The following is a 13,494-nucleotide window of genomic DNA, read 5'->3' as shown; positions in this document are numbered from 1 at the left end:
CCATATTGAATTCACAACCTCAAAGTTGTAAGTAACAATCTTTACCACTAGACCAATTATTATTTAATTAAGTCGAGCATTATTTTGGCAATACGCCAATACATATCAAAGTACTCGTACTTGATTACATAAACTATTGATTTTCATGATAAATACTCCTTCCGTTTTTAAATACTTGCTCCATTTCTCCATGCGCGGAGTTTTAGGAGAAATTGGAGAAACTATTAAAATATGGAGATAGTGGGGTTGATGGAAGGTAAATTGGAGGAGAGTGAATCTAAAAGTAATAATTTTTTTTTTTTTTTGACAAGAGTAATAAAATTGGGTCCATTAGTTGAGAAAATTAAATTAAATATTATCTAAGCTTTTTAAATAAGGAAATGGAGCAAGTATTTTAAAACGGCCGTAAAAGGAAAGTGGAGCAAGTATTTAAAAACGGAGGGAGTAACTAGGGTTGTCAAAAGCTGACACGACACGATAACCCGACACGAAATAAGCGGGTTTGGGTCAAGTATTCTCGACCCGTTTACATAATTGGGTCGACACAAACCTGACACGAAATTAAACGGATTAGGATTGGGTTGAAATTTTCAACCCGAAACCGACATGCATAACCCATTTATATAAATCGGTGAACGACAACCCACTAACCCGAACCCGACACGCTTAACCTATTAATTAAGTAGTAAAAAAAATCGAAAATTTAATTTTGAACTTGTAATTTTGTAAATTGCCTTGGCACCAAATATACATTTAGGTAATTTTTGGCAGTTAATTTTGCGGATAAAATAAATTTCAACTTTTGTTAACTAAAATTTAGCTATTAATTTGGGGAATTCTTACGTATAGTTGTGTTGCTAAAGCAACCAACTTTAAATTCCTATAGTACTTTTGCTAAAATTACTAACTTTAAACTCTTGTAGTATTATTAATGAATTAATGATGTATGTCTTTTTAATTTTTAAATTGAATATTATAGTTTATTACATATTATATGGGTAAAAGGTTACACGGGTAACCCGTTTAATAAGCGGGTTAGGTTTGGATCAAGGGTTTTTAACCCGTTTAATAAATGGGTTGGGTTTGGGTCAAGGATTTTTCAACCCGTTTAACATCGACACGAACACGAACCCGACACGACACAACACGACATCTGTGACAGCCCTAGGAGTAACAATTATTTATCGTTACTTAAAGTGGCGGTTTAGGGTAAAATCTCTGCCTCAAATAGAAGTTTTGGGTTGCTTATAGATAATTTTTTTTTGATATTTTGAGAGCTGGAAAAAGGAAGGAACTGTAACCATTTGAGTTATTCCTCACTCTCGCACATTGATAATGAATACTCCGTATCATGAAGTCAATGGTTTTTTTTTTTTTTTTCCGCCGAAGAAAAATCAATGGCCTCCTTCCTTTATTTACCAAATGCACTTAAGTTGCCTGAATTAGGAAGCTTGCTCTAAAACACAAAAATGGAGTTTATCGACGATTATGACGAGAGCAGACCCAGGCTCATCTTCCAATCTCGTCCCCAACCTTCTTCAGCCGCCATTGATTCACCTCTAAATTCCCAGAAAAACAAGCCTCTACTCATCATTTCACTCTCTTTCTCTCTCATCTTCCTGGGTTCTTCCTTCTTCTTTCTCCAATCACAGATTCTAAATCCCCTTTTCCTATGGCTTTCTCTCTCTTTCCTCGTCGGCCCTTTCGCCCCTATCTCTCTCACTGCTGGAGACATTCGAGTTGGGCAAGGAAGAATCGTCGATTTTCCCCCTGAAACCGAGGCAATTGATGCTGATGAATCCAAGAAAAAATTGCCCTATAGACGGAATCGAGGTAAACGATCTGAATTTGATGGGGTTGTTGCTAATGGGTCTTCTGATTTTGTGAAGAACAGTGAGAATTTGGTTGATTTGAAGGAAAAGGATAAAGGGTTTTCGAAATTAGGGGAAAATGTTGGCGGGGTTGTGATTGAGGAGAAAGAATGGAGTGAGGAGGATTTAGGGTTGTTGAGGAAACTAATTGTGAAGTACCCAGTTGGGAAACCTAAGAGATGGGAGGTGATTGCTGAGGCTTTTAAGGGTAGGCATAGTGTGGAGAGTGTGATCAGCAAGGCTAAGTCATTGGGGAAGGAGAAACCCGTGGATTCGGATTCGTATTCGAAGTTTTTGAAGGATCGAAAGGCGGTTGATAAGAGGGTAGAAGATGAAAATGCTGCTGTGGGTAAGGAAGAAAGTGGTGGGGAGGTGATTACTTGGAGTTCAACTGAAGATATTGCTCTACTTAATGCATTGAAAGCATTTCCAAAGGATGTTGCAATGAGGTGGGAGAAGATTGCTGCTGCTGTTCCCGGGAAAACAAAAGCTGCTTGTATGAAGAGAGTTTCTGAATTGAAGAAGGAATTTAGGAGCTCTAAGGCCTCCTGAGAGCTAGTTTAATGAGTTTCATTCATGTTTTTGGGTTGCGGCAATACTCAAACGAGGTATGGTTGCATCACCACTCAATTTGGTGTTATTTGGTTGATTGTTGAAGTTAAATTTAATTTATTTTTTGTTCATGAATGTGCTAAGAAGTTTAATGACTGATTGATTGGAATCTAAACTTATTAGTTGATTTGTGTGTATGCTGCTGTTACATTTGTTTAGAATCCTTTGATGAGTGCATGCTGACAAACTAGAAAGTTCAAAGAGCTTAATTGCGAGGTTATGATATAGGTGGTTTGCAAATGTAGAGAGGTTATGATTCTGGTAAGAGAGGTACATTAGATGAGAATGGGGAGATAATAGAGGAAGGCTTAATTGTTATGAGCGAATAGAAATGATGATTGAAGTTGGAGATGCTTAGAGTTGTTTAGCGGATGATGATAACTCTAAATAGAGTTAAAGCGTGGTAATTTAGAAGCTAATATTTTTCTGTGATGGGATAGCTCTTGCTTATCCATATAATGCCTAGTAGTGAAAGGTGAAAGCCTGATGCTTGCCTCAATAAAAATTGACAATCTTGAGTAAATATCCTTTGAGGGCTCTGAAATATTTCCTGAAGGGCTTTAGAAACTGCTAGACTGTATTTCTCCATATCTTGGTGAGCAGAACCCAGTTCATATGCTTTGCTGCATGGAGATATTCAGGTGACTATTTTGAATACCCTGGATTTTATTGAGATAAGTGATAGTCGAAGAACATGGAAATCTAGCCAACTATAAAGGAGTTTTGAAATAATTGGTAAAATGCAATATAAGACTTTCATATAAACATTTGCAATTGTGTTAAGGTTAATATTAAGGAGATTAATTAGGTTTTGATCATGCATGACACATTAGCTACCCTTCCAAAAGAGGACTTTGGTACCCATTCTCTATTTTCCTTATAAATACTTATTCTGAGAAGCTTGAGATTTTTATGTATACTCCAGTACACCCAATTGTCTTTACTAAAATCCAGTATTCCTTAATTGAACTGCTTACTTTGCAATTTCATGTGTTTTTAGTCGATAGTTGGGTGCCTATTGACTCTACTGAAGAAAAAACCCAATGCTTTAACGGGGCGTTTGGCAACAGGGATAGGGATAATGAGGATAAGAAGGTAGGATAAGGATAGGGAATTAATAGGTGGGATAAGGATAAAAATTATGTTATCCATTATTTGGTATGATTTACGAAATAAATTGGGATAAGTAGTAAAATTACCAAACTATCCTTACTAATATTTTTCCTCTTCCTCTTCCTTCCCTTTCATTAACGGGGCGTTTGGTAGGAGGGATGTGATTAAGTGGGATAAGAAGGTGGGATAAAAAGATGGAATTATTTGATGGGATAAGGATAAAAATAGTGTATTCCATTGTTTGGTATGAGTTGGGATTAGATTGGAATAACTAATAAAAATACAAAAATACCCTTACTATCCTTTCTTCACCCTCTTTTTCTTTCTCTTTCATTAAGGGTAATAATGTCTTTTACCCATTAAATTTAGTCCCCATCCCTTATACTACCCCCCTTAGTTACTAATTTGGAGGGATAACTCATTTTTTTATCCACATCCTATCCCCCCTCATAATCCCATCCTTCTAAACAAACAAAAGACTTGTTTAATCCCTCCTCTTTTATCCTATTCCCTCTCTTTTATCCCTCTAAACAAACACCCCCTAAGGTAAAATTGTCTTTTACTTTTCAATATTAATCCCTACACCTTAGACATGCCCCCTTGTTATAAAAATAGAGGGATAACTCTATTTTAATCCCTATCCCTTTCATATGGGATAGAACAATTCCCATTAAACAAACAAGGGATTATAGGATACAAGAGATTATTAATCCCTATCCCACCTACAATCCCTACAAATAAACACCCTCTTAAGGATCAAGTTCAGGACTTCAGGATTTGGAACCAGCAAAATGTGGTCCAATGGTTATTTTTAAGGAAATTTTGTCAAGAAAAAACCATTTATAACAACTTTTTTGTTGGAAAAAATCTTATCAAATTTTTTTGGCAAGGAGAAACCAGATTGTAAAAATTTTTTGTCGAAGACAACCAAAAATCCCTAATTCACATAATTAACCTCTAATATCTCTTATTTCTTCTAATTTCACTTTTAACTCTCATTTAACTATTTAATAATTAAATTAATATATAATTTTTTTAATTAAAAAAAAAAATCAAAAACCACCACCATCCTACCACCACCCAGCCCGGAGTCACCCCTTCCCCCTCCCATTCAAACCGTCGCCTATAACCCCCACTCTCGGCGACCAACCTCCAATCCACCACCGCGTTCGACCTTGGCTGTTACCCGCCGAGCTCCCCTGCTTCGACTAGCCAAAAATTTCTTCCATTCTTTTCCAGTCGTGCCATTTGCTCCTGCTGACAAACAATTCCATAGCAAAATCAACATCATCACAACAAATTCAAGCAATTCAACAACAAAAAAACAAGAGAAAATCACATACTCCGTAAGTAAGAGAGAGAAAGAAAAGAAATCTCGAGGATTGACGACGAAGACGAGATCAGAGCGGCGACATAGAAGATTAGTGGAGGAGAGAGAATTTTTAGGTGGCATTGATGGAGGATTATTCATTCTGAGCCTCACAGCTACTCGATCTATTGGATGGTTTTTTGGGTTAGGGTTTAGGAGGGTGGTCTCGGCGAAGATAAAGGGGAAAGGGAGGAGGTCGGTTCAGCGGTGGAGGTTGGTCGTCGGGGGTGGGGGTTCCAGGCCGCTGTTACATAAGGCTGGGGATAGGGGAGGGGGTTGCTGCGTGCTGCCACATTAGGGGGAGAAGGAGAAGGTGGTTGGGTGGTGGTAGTGAGGGTGGTTTTTGTTTTTTTTTTTAATTAATAAATTAATTTAATTATTAGATAGTTAAGTGACAATTATGATTAATTAGAAGAATTAAGGGGAAATTAGTGGTTAATTGAGTGATTAGAAATCTCAGGTTGTCTTCAACAAAAATATTTCACAATCTGGTTTCTCCTTGCCAAAAAAATTTTAGAAGGTTTTTTCCAGCAAAATGACTGTTATAAATGGTTTTTTCTGACAAAATTTCCTATTTTTAATTATATTTTGAAGCTTTAAATAGGTTTTTCCAAGGAAATAAAATCTGTTGGCTGAAAATTAATGGCATGTAATGACATAGATTGGGAAGACATTTACCTCTATCCATAGTAGGTGTGGATCAATTTCCCTGTTATTAAATAAGAGAAAATATTGTTCTAATTACACCAGTGTTTCCTAATTTGTTAATGTCAACTATGCAACACTATCTGGAAAGTGCAAATTTGTATGTAGAACACTATATATTGGTATGACTTTGGACTAGTTTGGCAAAATTGGGAAGTGAATCACAATTTTTGTACCTCCTGGTAACTTACTTCAAACTATCTGGGTAATTTGAGATGAATTTGGTAGAGAGGACCAAAACAATTTTCTGTTGGACTATTAAGCTGGCTTTAACCTCCTTTATTCTAAAGACATTTCAAAGTTTTCTTATCTTTGACTAAGATGTGTAGTGTGTCTTCTTGTTGAATTGAATATTTTAACTCTATACGCCTTTTGAATTGATCTTTATCCCTGGACGACAAGAGATAAATTTGCTATCAATGTCTATCACTATCCCCATCAGCATTTTTGTCTTTGGGTCTCTTAAACAAAACGAACACCATTACTCTTGTACTTGTTTTAAAACAATGTCAAAAAATCATAATACCTGTTAAGAAAACAAGTGCATAAAAACAGTAAATACAGCCTTTTGCTTATGGTCTCGTTCCCTTGAAAGAAACCAACAATCAACTGAATTAAGAGTCTGTTTATGTGCATAACCATTCAACAAGAAATCTTGAAAACAACAAAGCCTTAGAGATGACCCACAAAATATAATTTCAATTAAGCAAAGTATTTATTGAAGAATATAGGAACACTTGAAAAAAATCCCATAAAGAGCAGCTGCAGAGTGATATTGCACCTAAACTTCCAACAGTCCATAGGAAAAGAACCTGATCCACCTGGCAAAAACACAAGGCGTAAATGGCGCGACAAAAAGCAATAAAGAATAATATCCTTTGAATTACATTAAGACATTACATACAAGGTATTGAAAAATAAGGTCTGAAGTTCTTAAGAAAATTAGACTTAAATAAGCAATGAAGTAGCCGCTAGCAGTTACCCTGGTACTCAATACTAATTTCAACTCTAGTCACATAAAATTTATCACTATAGTCAAAGCTTGGTGAAGTTGGTTAATACTCATGAGGTCAAATCCTCCCAAATACAGATGATTGGGAGTGAGGATCCCTTACCCCACCCCTTCCCCCTCACTTACATGTGCCTGAAAATTTGGACTAAGAGACTATGAGGGTCGAGGCTTAGTTTGGGTTCTCCTTTTATTTTTTTGTTAAAAAAAAATCACGGAATCTAAGTTGTGGTGCAATCGGCAACCAAAAAAAAAAAAAAGGCTATAATGTGTCATATATGGAATGTATGTATTTGTGCAACCATATGCTGAATTAATGCTCCTTCGTCTGTGAAAAGTCTTTGTATTAGGCTATTGGCACACATATTAAGGAAATTAGGTATTGTTTGGTTGGCTTACATTCATATGGACATTCAAAATTTCCATGAATCTTGGACTTCTTGTTTGGTTGACACAAAAATGTGAAAATGGGGGCAATGACAATTTATGGGAATTTTGACTTCCCTCAAACCATGGGAATTTACTTACCTAACTCCCCCTTGGTAAGTTTAAATCTATATGGGAATTTACTTCCAAAATTATCAACCAAACAAATTTGATAAACTCCCATGATTTTGATGAGGGAATCTAATTTATACAAATTGAAATTTCATGCGAATTTTCACTTCCCTAATGAACCAAACGATCCCATAGGGGGGAGAGAGAGAGAGAGGGGGGGGGGGGGGAGGGGGGAGGGGGGGAGAGAGAGGGAGAGAGAGAGTGTTAGTGGAGGGGTCTACTTCATGGGTTTGACCAAAAAAGTTTTCTATTTTAATTAACAAGATAATTTGTGGGCGTATTAGAAATTAATACATGTTGATTTTTTGTGGACAAAGGGAGTATAGAATAAGGAGGGAGAAGGGGATTTTTCATTTTAAAGTTAGCATCCACATAATGAAACACACTAAAGTGATCATAGAAACAAAATTCAATTCCAATGTTGAATAGCTGGACCCAGGGGTCAGGAAGATGGTTAAGAGTATAAGGAATATTTCATAATTGGCACAGCTAAGACCAAAGAAAGCTCAGATTCTAGGAGTGTATTGAAGGTAGTGCAAATTGCAGGCAAAATGTCTGTAAAGTCGGTGTCAGCAACCTAGGATTGTGATGAATAGGTGATTTAGACTGGACGAGTAAGATTGAAACTTTCAAAACTTATATGAAGATTATTGTAGGGTGTGAGAATTATTGAGGGCACTTACAGAGTTAAGTGTGCTAATCGAATATGGCATTCTAGGTTCTAATGGAAGGAGTTAGGGGTACTGAATTAGGCCAACAGATCGAAGATTCCAAAAGGATGGTTTTGAGAGGTGATCTGGAGATCTGGAGTTATCAGCACTGATAATGGCAGTGTTCAATGTCATCAAAGGGGTAGGAGGTCTGGAGGATAATTTGGCGAGAGAAGGGGCCTTCTTATCCTAATATTGCTAGCAGGTATTTTTATGTGGATATTATGGTGTCAGGTGCTACCTTTTAAAACCGAATTAAGGACCTTTGTTAAGCATAATATTTGGGGCTTCAGGATTGGTTAGATGAGCTTTTTTTTTTCTTCTTATTATTATCTTTTATCATTTGGTCACTGTTCTTCTGAAAGCTGTTTGGAGTTGCTACTGGCCTTAATTTTCAACTGGTGAGATGCGTAATCAACAAGAACATTTCCTACATAGGAAGAAGGAACTAGCCTACGCTAGAAACTTTAGTAGTAGTTCTCTTCTGACCTATTAAAAGATTCTGTTTCGGTAGAAATTGAAATAGCATGTACTGACATCTCTAATGTTACAGCTAAGCAGTAAAAGGAGGCTAACCTTTGTCAGTTGCTCAGACTAAATCACTCAGGGTGCTGGTCCTGTAACATTCCCCTTGTAGCTGGTAATGGAAAAGTACAGTTTGAATATGTTCAACTACCCAAAAATCTTGTCCCACACCTGGAAGTAGTTTGAGGGCAAAATCTTTTGACACGTCATAGAAGCGAAGGGCAGTGAGGCTTTTTAGATGGCAGATACCTGTTGGCACGGTCTTTAATCTTGGGATTGGGCCAATCTTCAGCAACCGTAAAAGAGGCAAGGCACCCACCTCTATTGTCAGTGTCATCAAAGTATTCATGTCGTAGAGCTTTAGTATTTTAAGCTTCTGAAAGCCTGTGGCCTGAAAAACTAGCTCTTCACCAAGAAATGCTTCCTGGAGTACAAGCTCTGACAAAGCTGGCAAATTCTGAAGGATAGACAGTGGGTCAATTATCATCCTAGACCACATTAAACTAACTGTAACAAGATTTTTAAGCTGGGGAATCCAATCAGGTATCCTCTCTAGGCGGCCTTTTAAGTATAGGCGTTCAAGATGTTGGGGGGGGGAATGAAAGAAATTTTAGGTCAAGGATCTCTTCTTCACTTTGTGAACAAACCTCTAGAGATTCAAGGTCTCTCATCAAAGCTATGGACTCACAAAACATTTTCCCATTTGGTGTTTCCAGCTTGGTTATCCCCAACTTTCTCAATTGCTTCAATTTTCTCAACTCCCTGAATAAAGTTATCCCATGATTTGCCTCTACAAGGTACAGCTTCTGCAGATTCTCTAGACGGCCTAACCCTTGTTTCAATTTCAACCCTCTTTGATTGCTTATGCTAAAATCAGTTTCATATTCATAGCTGTATCCAATAAGATACTGCAGATTAAGTAGCCTGTTTATTTCACCTGGTAGCTCATGAACGAATGAGCATTTGAGATCCAAGGTCTGTAGGTTATGTAGCTTACCTATGGACTTTGGTAGTTTTTTTGTCTTTGTGTTCCTTAGACTTATATACCTTAAGTGAAACAGATCTCCAACTTCTTCAGGAATAAAATTGGTAGGTGCACCATGCAGATCTAGCACTTTCAAAAGCCTGAAAACTTTAGTTAGTGCACACAAAACAGAACTTGGGAAGTTGTCCACATCAAATATTGCAAGTGAGCGGATTCCAAATTTTCTATTGCTCTTCAGAAAACTGTCGTCGTTGCATCTGTGGATTGATAACCTCCTTGTCAAACCATCAAAACTTGAGCTACTTCCTGTCCATACATGTCCAAAACTTAATTCCTCTGATTTTGAGAGAATGATCTCACGCATCAAATCATGCACTCTGATTGTTCTAATCTTCCCATCAACATCTATACGTGAGACTTGAACTAAGCTTCTATTTATAAGTTCTGCCAGGTATTCTTCTGCAACTTGCTCCATCGTTCTTCCTCTTCTCCCTTTTATGAAACCTTCTGCTATCCATAGTCGGATTAACCGTGCATGTCTGATTGAGTAGTCCTCAGGCAACATCCCAAAGTACATCAGACACAGCTTTAGGTAATAAGGCAAGTCATAGTAGCTGAGGGACAAAATTCTGCTCATACTTGAGAGGTGAGGATTGGTCAGCAGCTCAGAACCAAGGCTGGATTCAAGCTTCTGCAATTCACTCTTGGCTTTTCTTTTAGTCGATAACATTCCTGCAATTGCAACAACTGCCAGTGGCAAGCCTTCACACTTCTTCACAAGGTTGCCTGACAACTCCTTTAACTCTGATGGGCTGCCACTCTCTGTATCAGAGTGGAATACCTTCTTGCAGAATAGTTCTAAGGCTGCTTCCTCAGGTAATGGTTGTAGTTTGTACATTTCATCAAATGAAGATTCTTTGCATGAAGAAGCAACATATTCTGAGCGTGTTGTGATCAATACCCTGCTGCTTTGACCATCATCCGGCAAAGTATGCCGAATCAGTGCCCAAAATTCTACTGTCCAGACATCATCAAAAACAACCATATACCTCTTTTGCTTTAAATATTCTCGTAGCTCGATTATAAGCAATGTCTCGTCCATTTGATCGATCTCTGTTGGAGGGGTTTCTTTCCTTGCCTTGTAGAATTCTTTCAATGTTTTCCTCAGCAGATCCTCAACCTTGTATGATTGTGAAACAGTGATCCAAGCTTGATAGTTGAAGTGATTCGTAACAAGATGATTCTCATATACTTTTCTGACAAGTGTTGTCTTGCCTAGCCCACCCATGCCAAAAACCGAAATCACTGTGCGTTTAGGTGCTCCATTGACTAACCAGCCAATCAATCTATCTCTGTGGGACTCTATCCCCACAACTTCGGATTCTTCAATGAATAGTGAAGTGACACGGGGGTCATGCCATGATTCATTTTCTCTGTTTGCTTCTGGTTCTGAGGACCTGAAGCCAAAACTCTTGCCTCTTTCTTTGATGGCATGGATTCTATCCTTGATATGTTTTATCTCACAAGCCATCTGGGATCGAGGTTTCAATCTGAGAATCATGCAGAGTGCCCTGCCTAGAGTGCCAAAGACTCTGGGACAGTCATGACATTGTGCTTCTGTGGCCATGTAAAGAACATAATTGTCTATGACGTCTTCTATCTGATAAGCTACCTCTCGCAGTTGGTTCACCCATGTCTTGGCACCATAGTTAATTGCGTCTTTTTCTGCCTTAGCATCTGCATCCCTGACGTAGGAATGGATGCTTTCCAGCTCCCCTTTAATCTGAGCAACTTCTCTGTGGATGCCACTCAAGAATGTTGCTTCATCAACGAGCAAAGGAACCAGATTCTGTATCACAAGGCTCACAACAGCCTCTGTCATTTGTCTCGTTCTGCGCTCACATTGCCAATCAAGCACACCACTTTATTGCTTTTATTTATTCAAGTGGCATATGGGATAAAGTCTTCATGGTTGTTGTGAAGCTATAATATGCATACAGTTCCCAAATTAAGAAAGCCTTGCATATAGATTGTGTTTTGCTGTATTTCTTTTGTGGTATCATAAGAAGTCTTCAAGTCAGAATAATAACGTCCAAGCACATTCAAGGAAAACAGAGGTGTGATTGGGTGGTGGGGGCTGAAGTCAAGTTGAGTATTCCTCGGGTCAGTCAGTCAGATTACGTTCACACTTTAAGTGGGGTCTTCTTGGACATTATTCTGAGAGGAAATATGTAATATCTTTCCCTTTCTTTTTCTATGAAGAAACTTTCCTTCCTTCTTTCCCTTATTGCTCAACTCATTGTTAACTGTTGCTAGTCATCCATGGGTCAAACAACTTTTGATTGGACGTCTGTATGACCAGTATGTGTCCAAGTGTTAGACTTGATAATTTTCCACTGTCAAAAAAAAAAAAAAAAAAAAAAAGGCCTGGTAAATCTTGTGAGTATGCTGTTCAAATAAAGTTTAACTCTTTGAAATTGTTCAATCCCTAGCAAATAAAGAAATACTTTGATGGACTTGGTTGCCTGGTTAAATAAAAGTGTAAAGATCCTAGCTTTCTTCGATTTTACATCTGATCATTTTGTTCTCGCTATAATAGTTGCTTGTATTAGTCATTTTCACATAACTGCTCCATATAGTTCTATGGCTCGTTTGAGTTTTTTTATCTGAAAAAAGCAATTGATAAAATGTGTGAATGCAGGAAAATAGAGTTTATGCGACATCAACATCAGCATCGGATTATCACAACTTTCTTCGGAAGCATATATGCTGTATGAGATGAGAAAAAAAATATGTTCTGGTCAAATTACGAGTACAAATACAAATACCGAAACTTCATGCAGATCATATACAAATGTGATGAGGGGATTCAATGAAGTCTTGAGCTTCTTTAGGTAGTAAGATACTTGCTCAACTTTTTGTCCTCTCTCATTTTTGGTTTTTAGATTGTTTCTCTTCTCTTTGCGTACTTTATGTTTGCCCCCTTAATTTTATTTATTAAAGTTGTTAAAAGTTGAAACTAAAAGTCTTATTTGACCTCCTTACTAATATTTTTCTTTCAAATACTATCTAGTCTTTATTAAGTAATAAATACATTTTATTTTATCTGTTTCTATAATCATATATAATTATCATCATATACATTTGTCACCCTACGATAGGCAGAAAACAACCAATGCAACTGATAGACTCCAATACACTCATAAACACGCAAGTTAACAATCATTATAATCATCAACTGAAAGTTGTTCACTTTATTTATCCCGTGGCTGAAGACCTTGGTTTTGCCGCGCTCTTGTGCAATAGAAACCGAAAGGAAGCTAGTTTGATGGAATTGGAATTATCCAATCTGAAGTAGAGTAGTTTGGGGGGGGGGGGGGAGGGGGAGTATTCTTCGGGTAAAATGAAATGTAACTTGTTCAAAAGTTTGAAATGAAATGTTAAAAGGGAAAGAAAACACTCTTCATTGTAAGCAAAAGATACAAAACCAAATACTACCTCCGTTAATGGTTATCTGTAACTTTGGGGTATTATTTGTGAGAAATAAAAAATTCCAAAGTTGCAGATAATCATTAACGGAGGCAGTACATTAATACATGAATTAAAAATGCAAAAAATACATGAATAAAATGCAAAATTGAGAAAACAAAACAGAAAACCAATGATGGTTGGAGTTGTACTCCAAATCCCCACTAGCTAGGACTGTTTGGAGAGAGGATTTCATTCAGCTTCTCTTCTAATTCTATAGAGTTTTCACCCACAAAGCTTGTGCCGAATTGACCTCTGATGGATCTAGCATCGGTTCATTGGAGAAAAACCTGGCCAGAGCACAGGGCATTAGTTAAGGTACTTGGGGAGGCAATATATGCATAAATACCTAAGTATATCCCTTATATGAACTAGTTAAAGCAACATTAGTTGTAGACTTATCATGTGATTAATGTGAAATATGGTGTTGAGGTTATAAAAGTTCCAGTGCATGGCCTAGCTGTCTAGTAAGACATTACTTTATAAAAAAAAAAAATGTTATACCTTTT

At 37.3% G+C, this 13,494-nt stretch overlaps 1 protein-coding gene and 1 pseudogene across 2 annotated transcripts; one reads left to right on the top strand and one right to left on the bottom strand.

The window, feature by feature from the left end:
* The first annotated feature begins 1,452 nt into the window (after positions 1-1,452).
* LOC145598482 (transcription factor MAMYB-like) lies at positions 1,453-12,522 on the top strand. The gene is made up of 2 exons (XM_081654842.1): positions 1,453-2,479; positions 12,159-12,522. Exon 1 carries the CDS (start codon positions 1,470-1,472, stop codon positions 2,421-2,423), a length of 954 nt encoding a protein of 317 aa, XP_081510968.1. The 5' UTR covers positions 1,453-1,469; the 3' UTR covers positions 2,424-2,479; positions 12,159-12,522.
* Positions 6,297-11,339, bottom strand: LOC145599300 (disease resistance protein RPM1-like; annotated as a pseudogene). Its single transcript, XR_014103725.1, has 2 exons — positions 8,524-11,339; positions 6,297-6,491 (listed from the first exon to the last, which is right to left on the bottom strand). The product of XR_014103725.1 is annotated as a disease resistance protein RPM1-like (transcript).
* Positions 12,523-13,494: the final 972 nt, after the last annotated feature.

Source organism: Chenopodium album, chromosome 20 (assembly GCF_948465745.1).
Source record: "Chenopodium album chromosome 20, dcCheAlbu1.1, whole genome shotgun sequence".
Classification (NCBI taxonomy): Eukaryota; Viridiplantae; Streptophyta; class Magnoliopsida; order Caryophyllales; family Amaranthaceae; genus Chenopodium; species Chenopodium album.
Note: the sequence above shows the minus strand (reverse complement) of the source record. Positions and strands in the feature narration are given on the sequence as shown.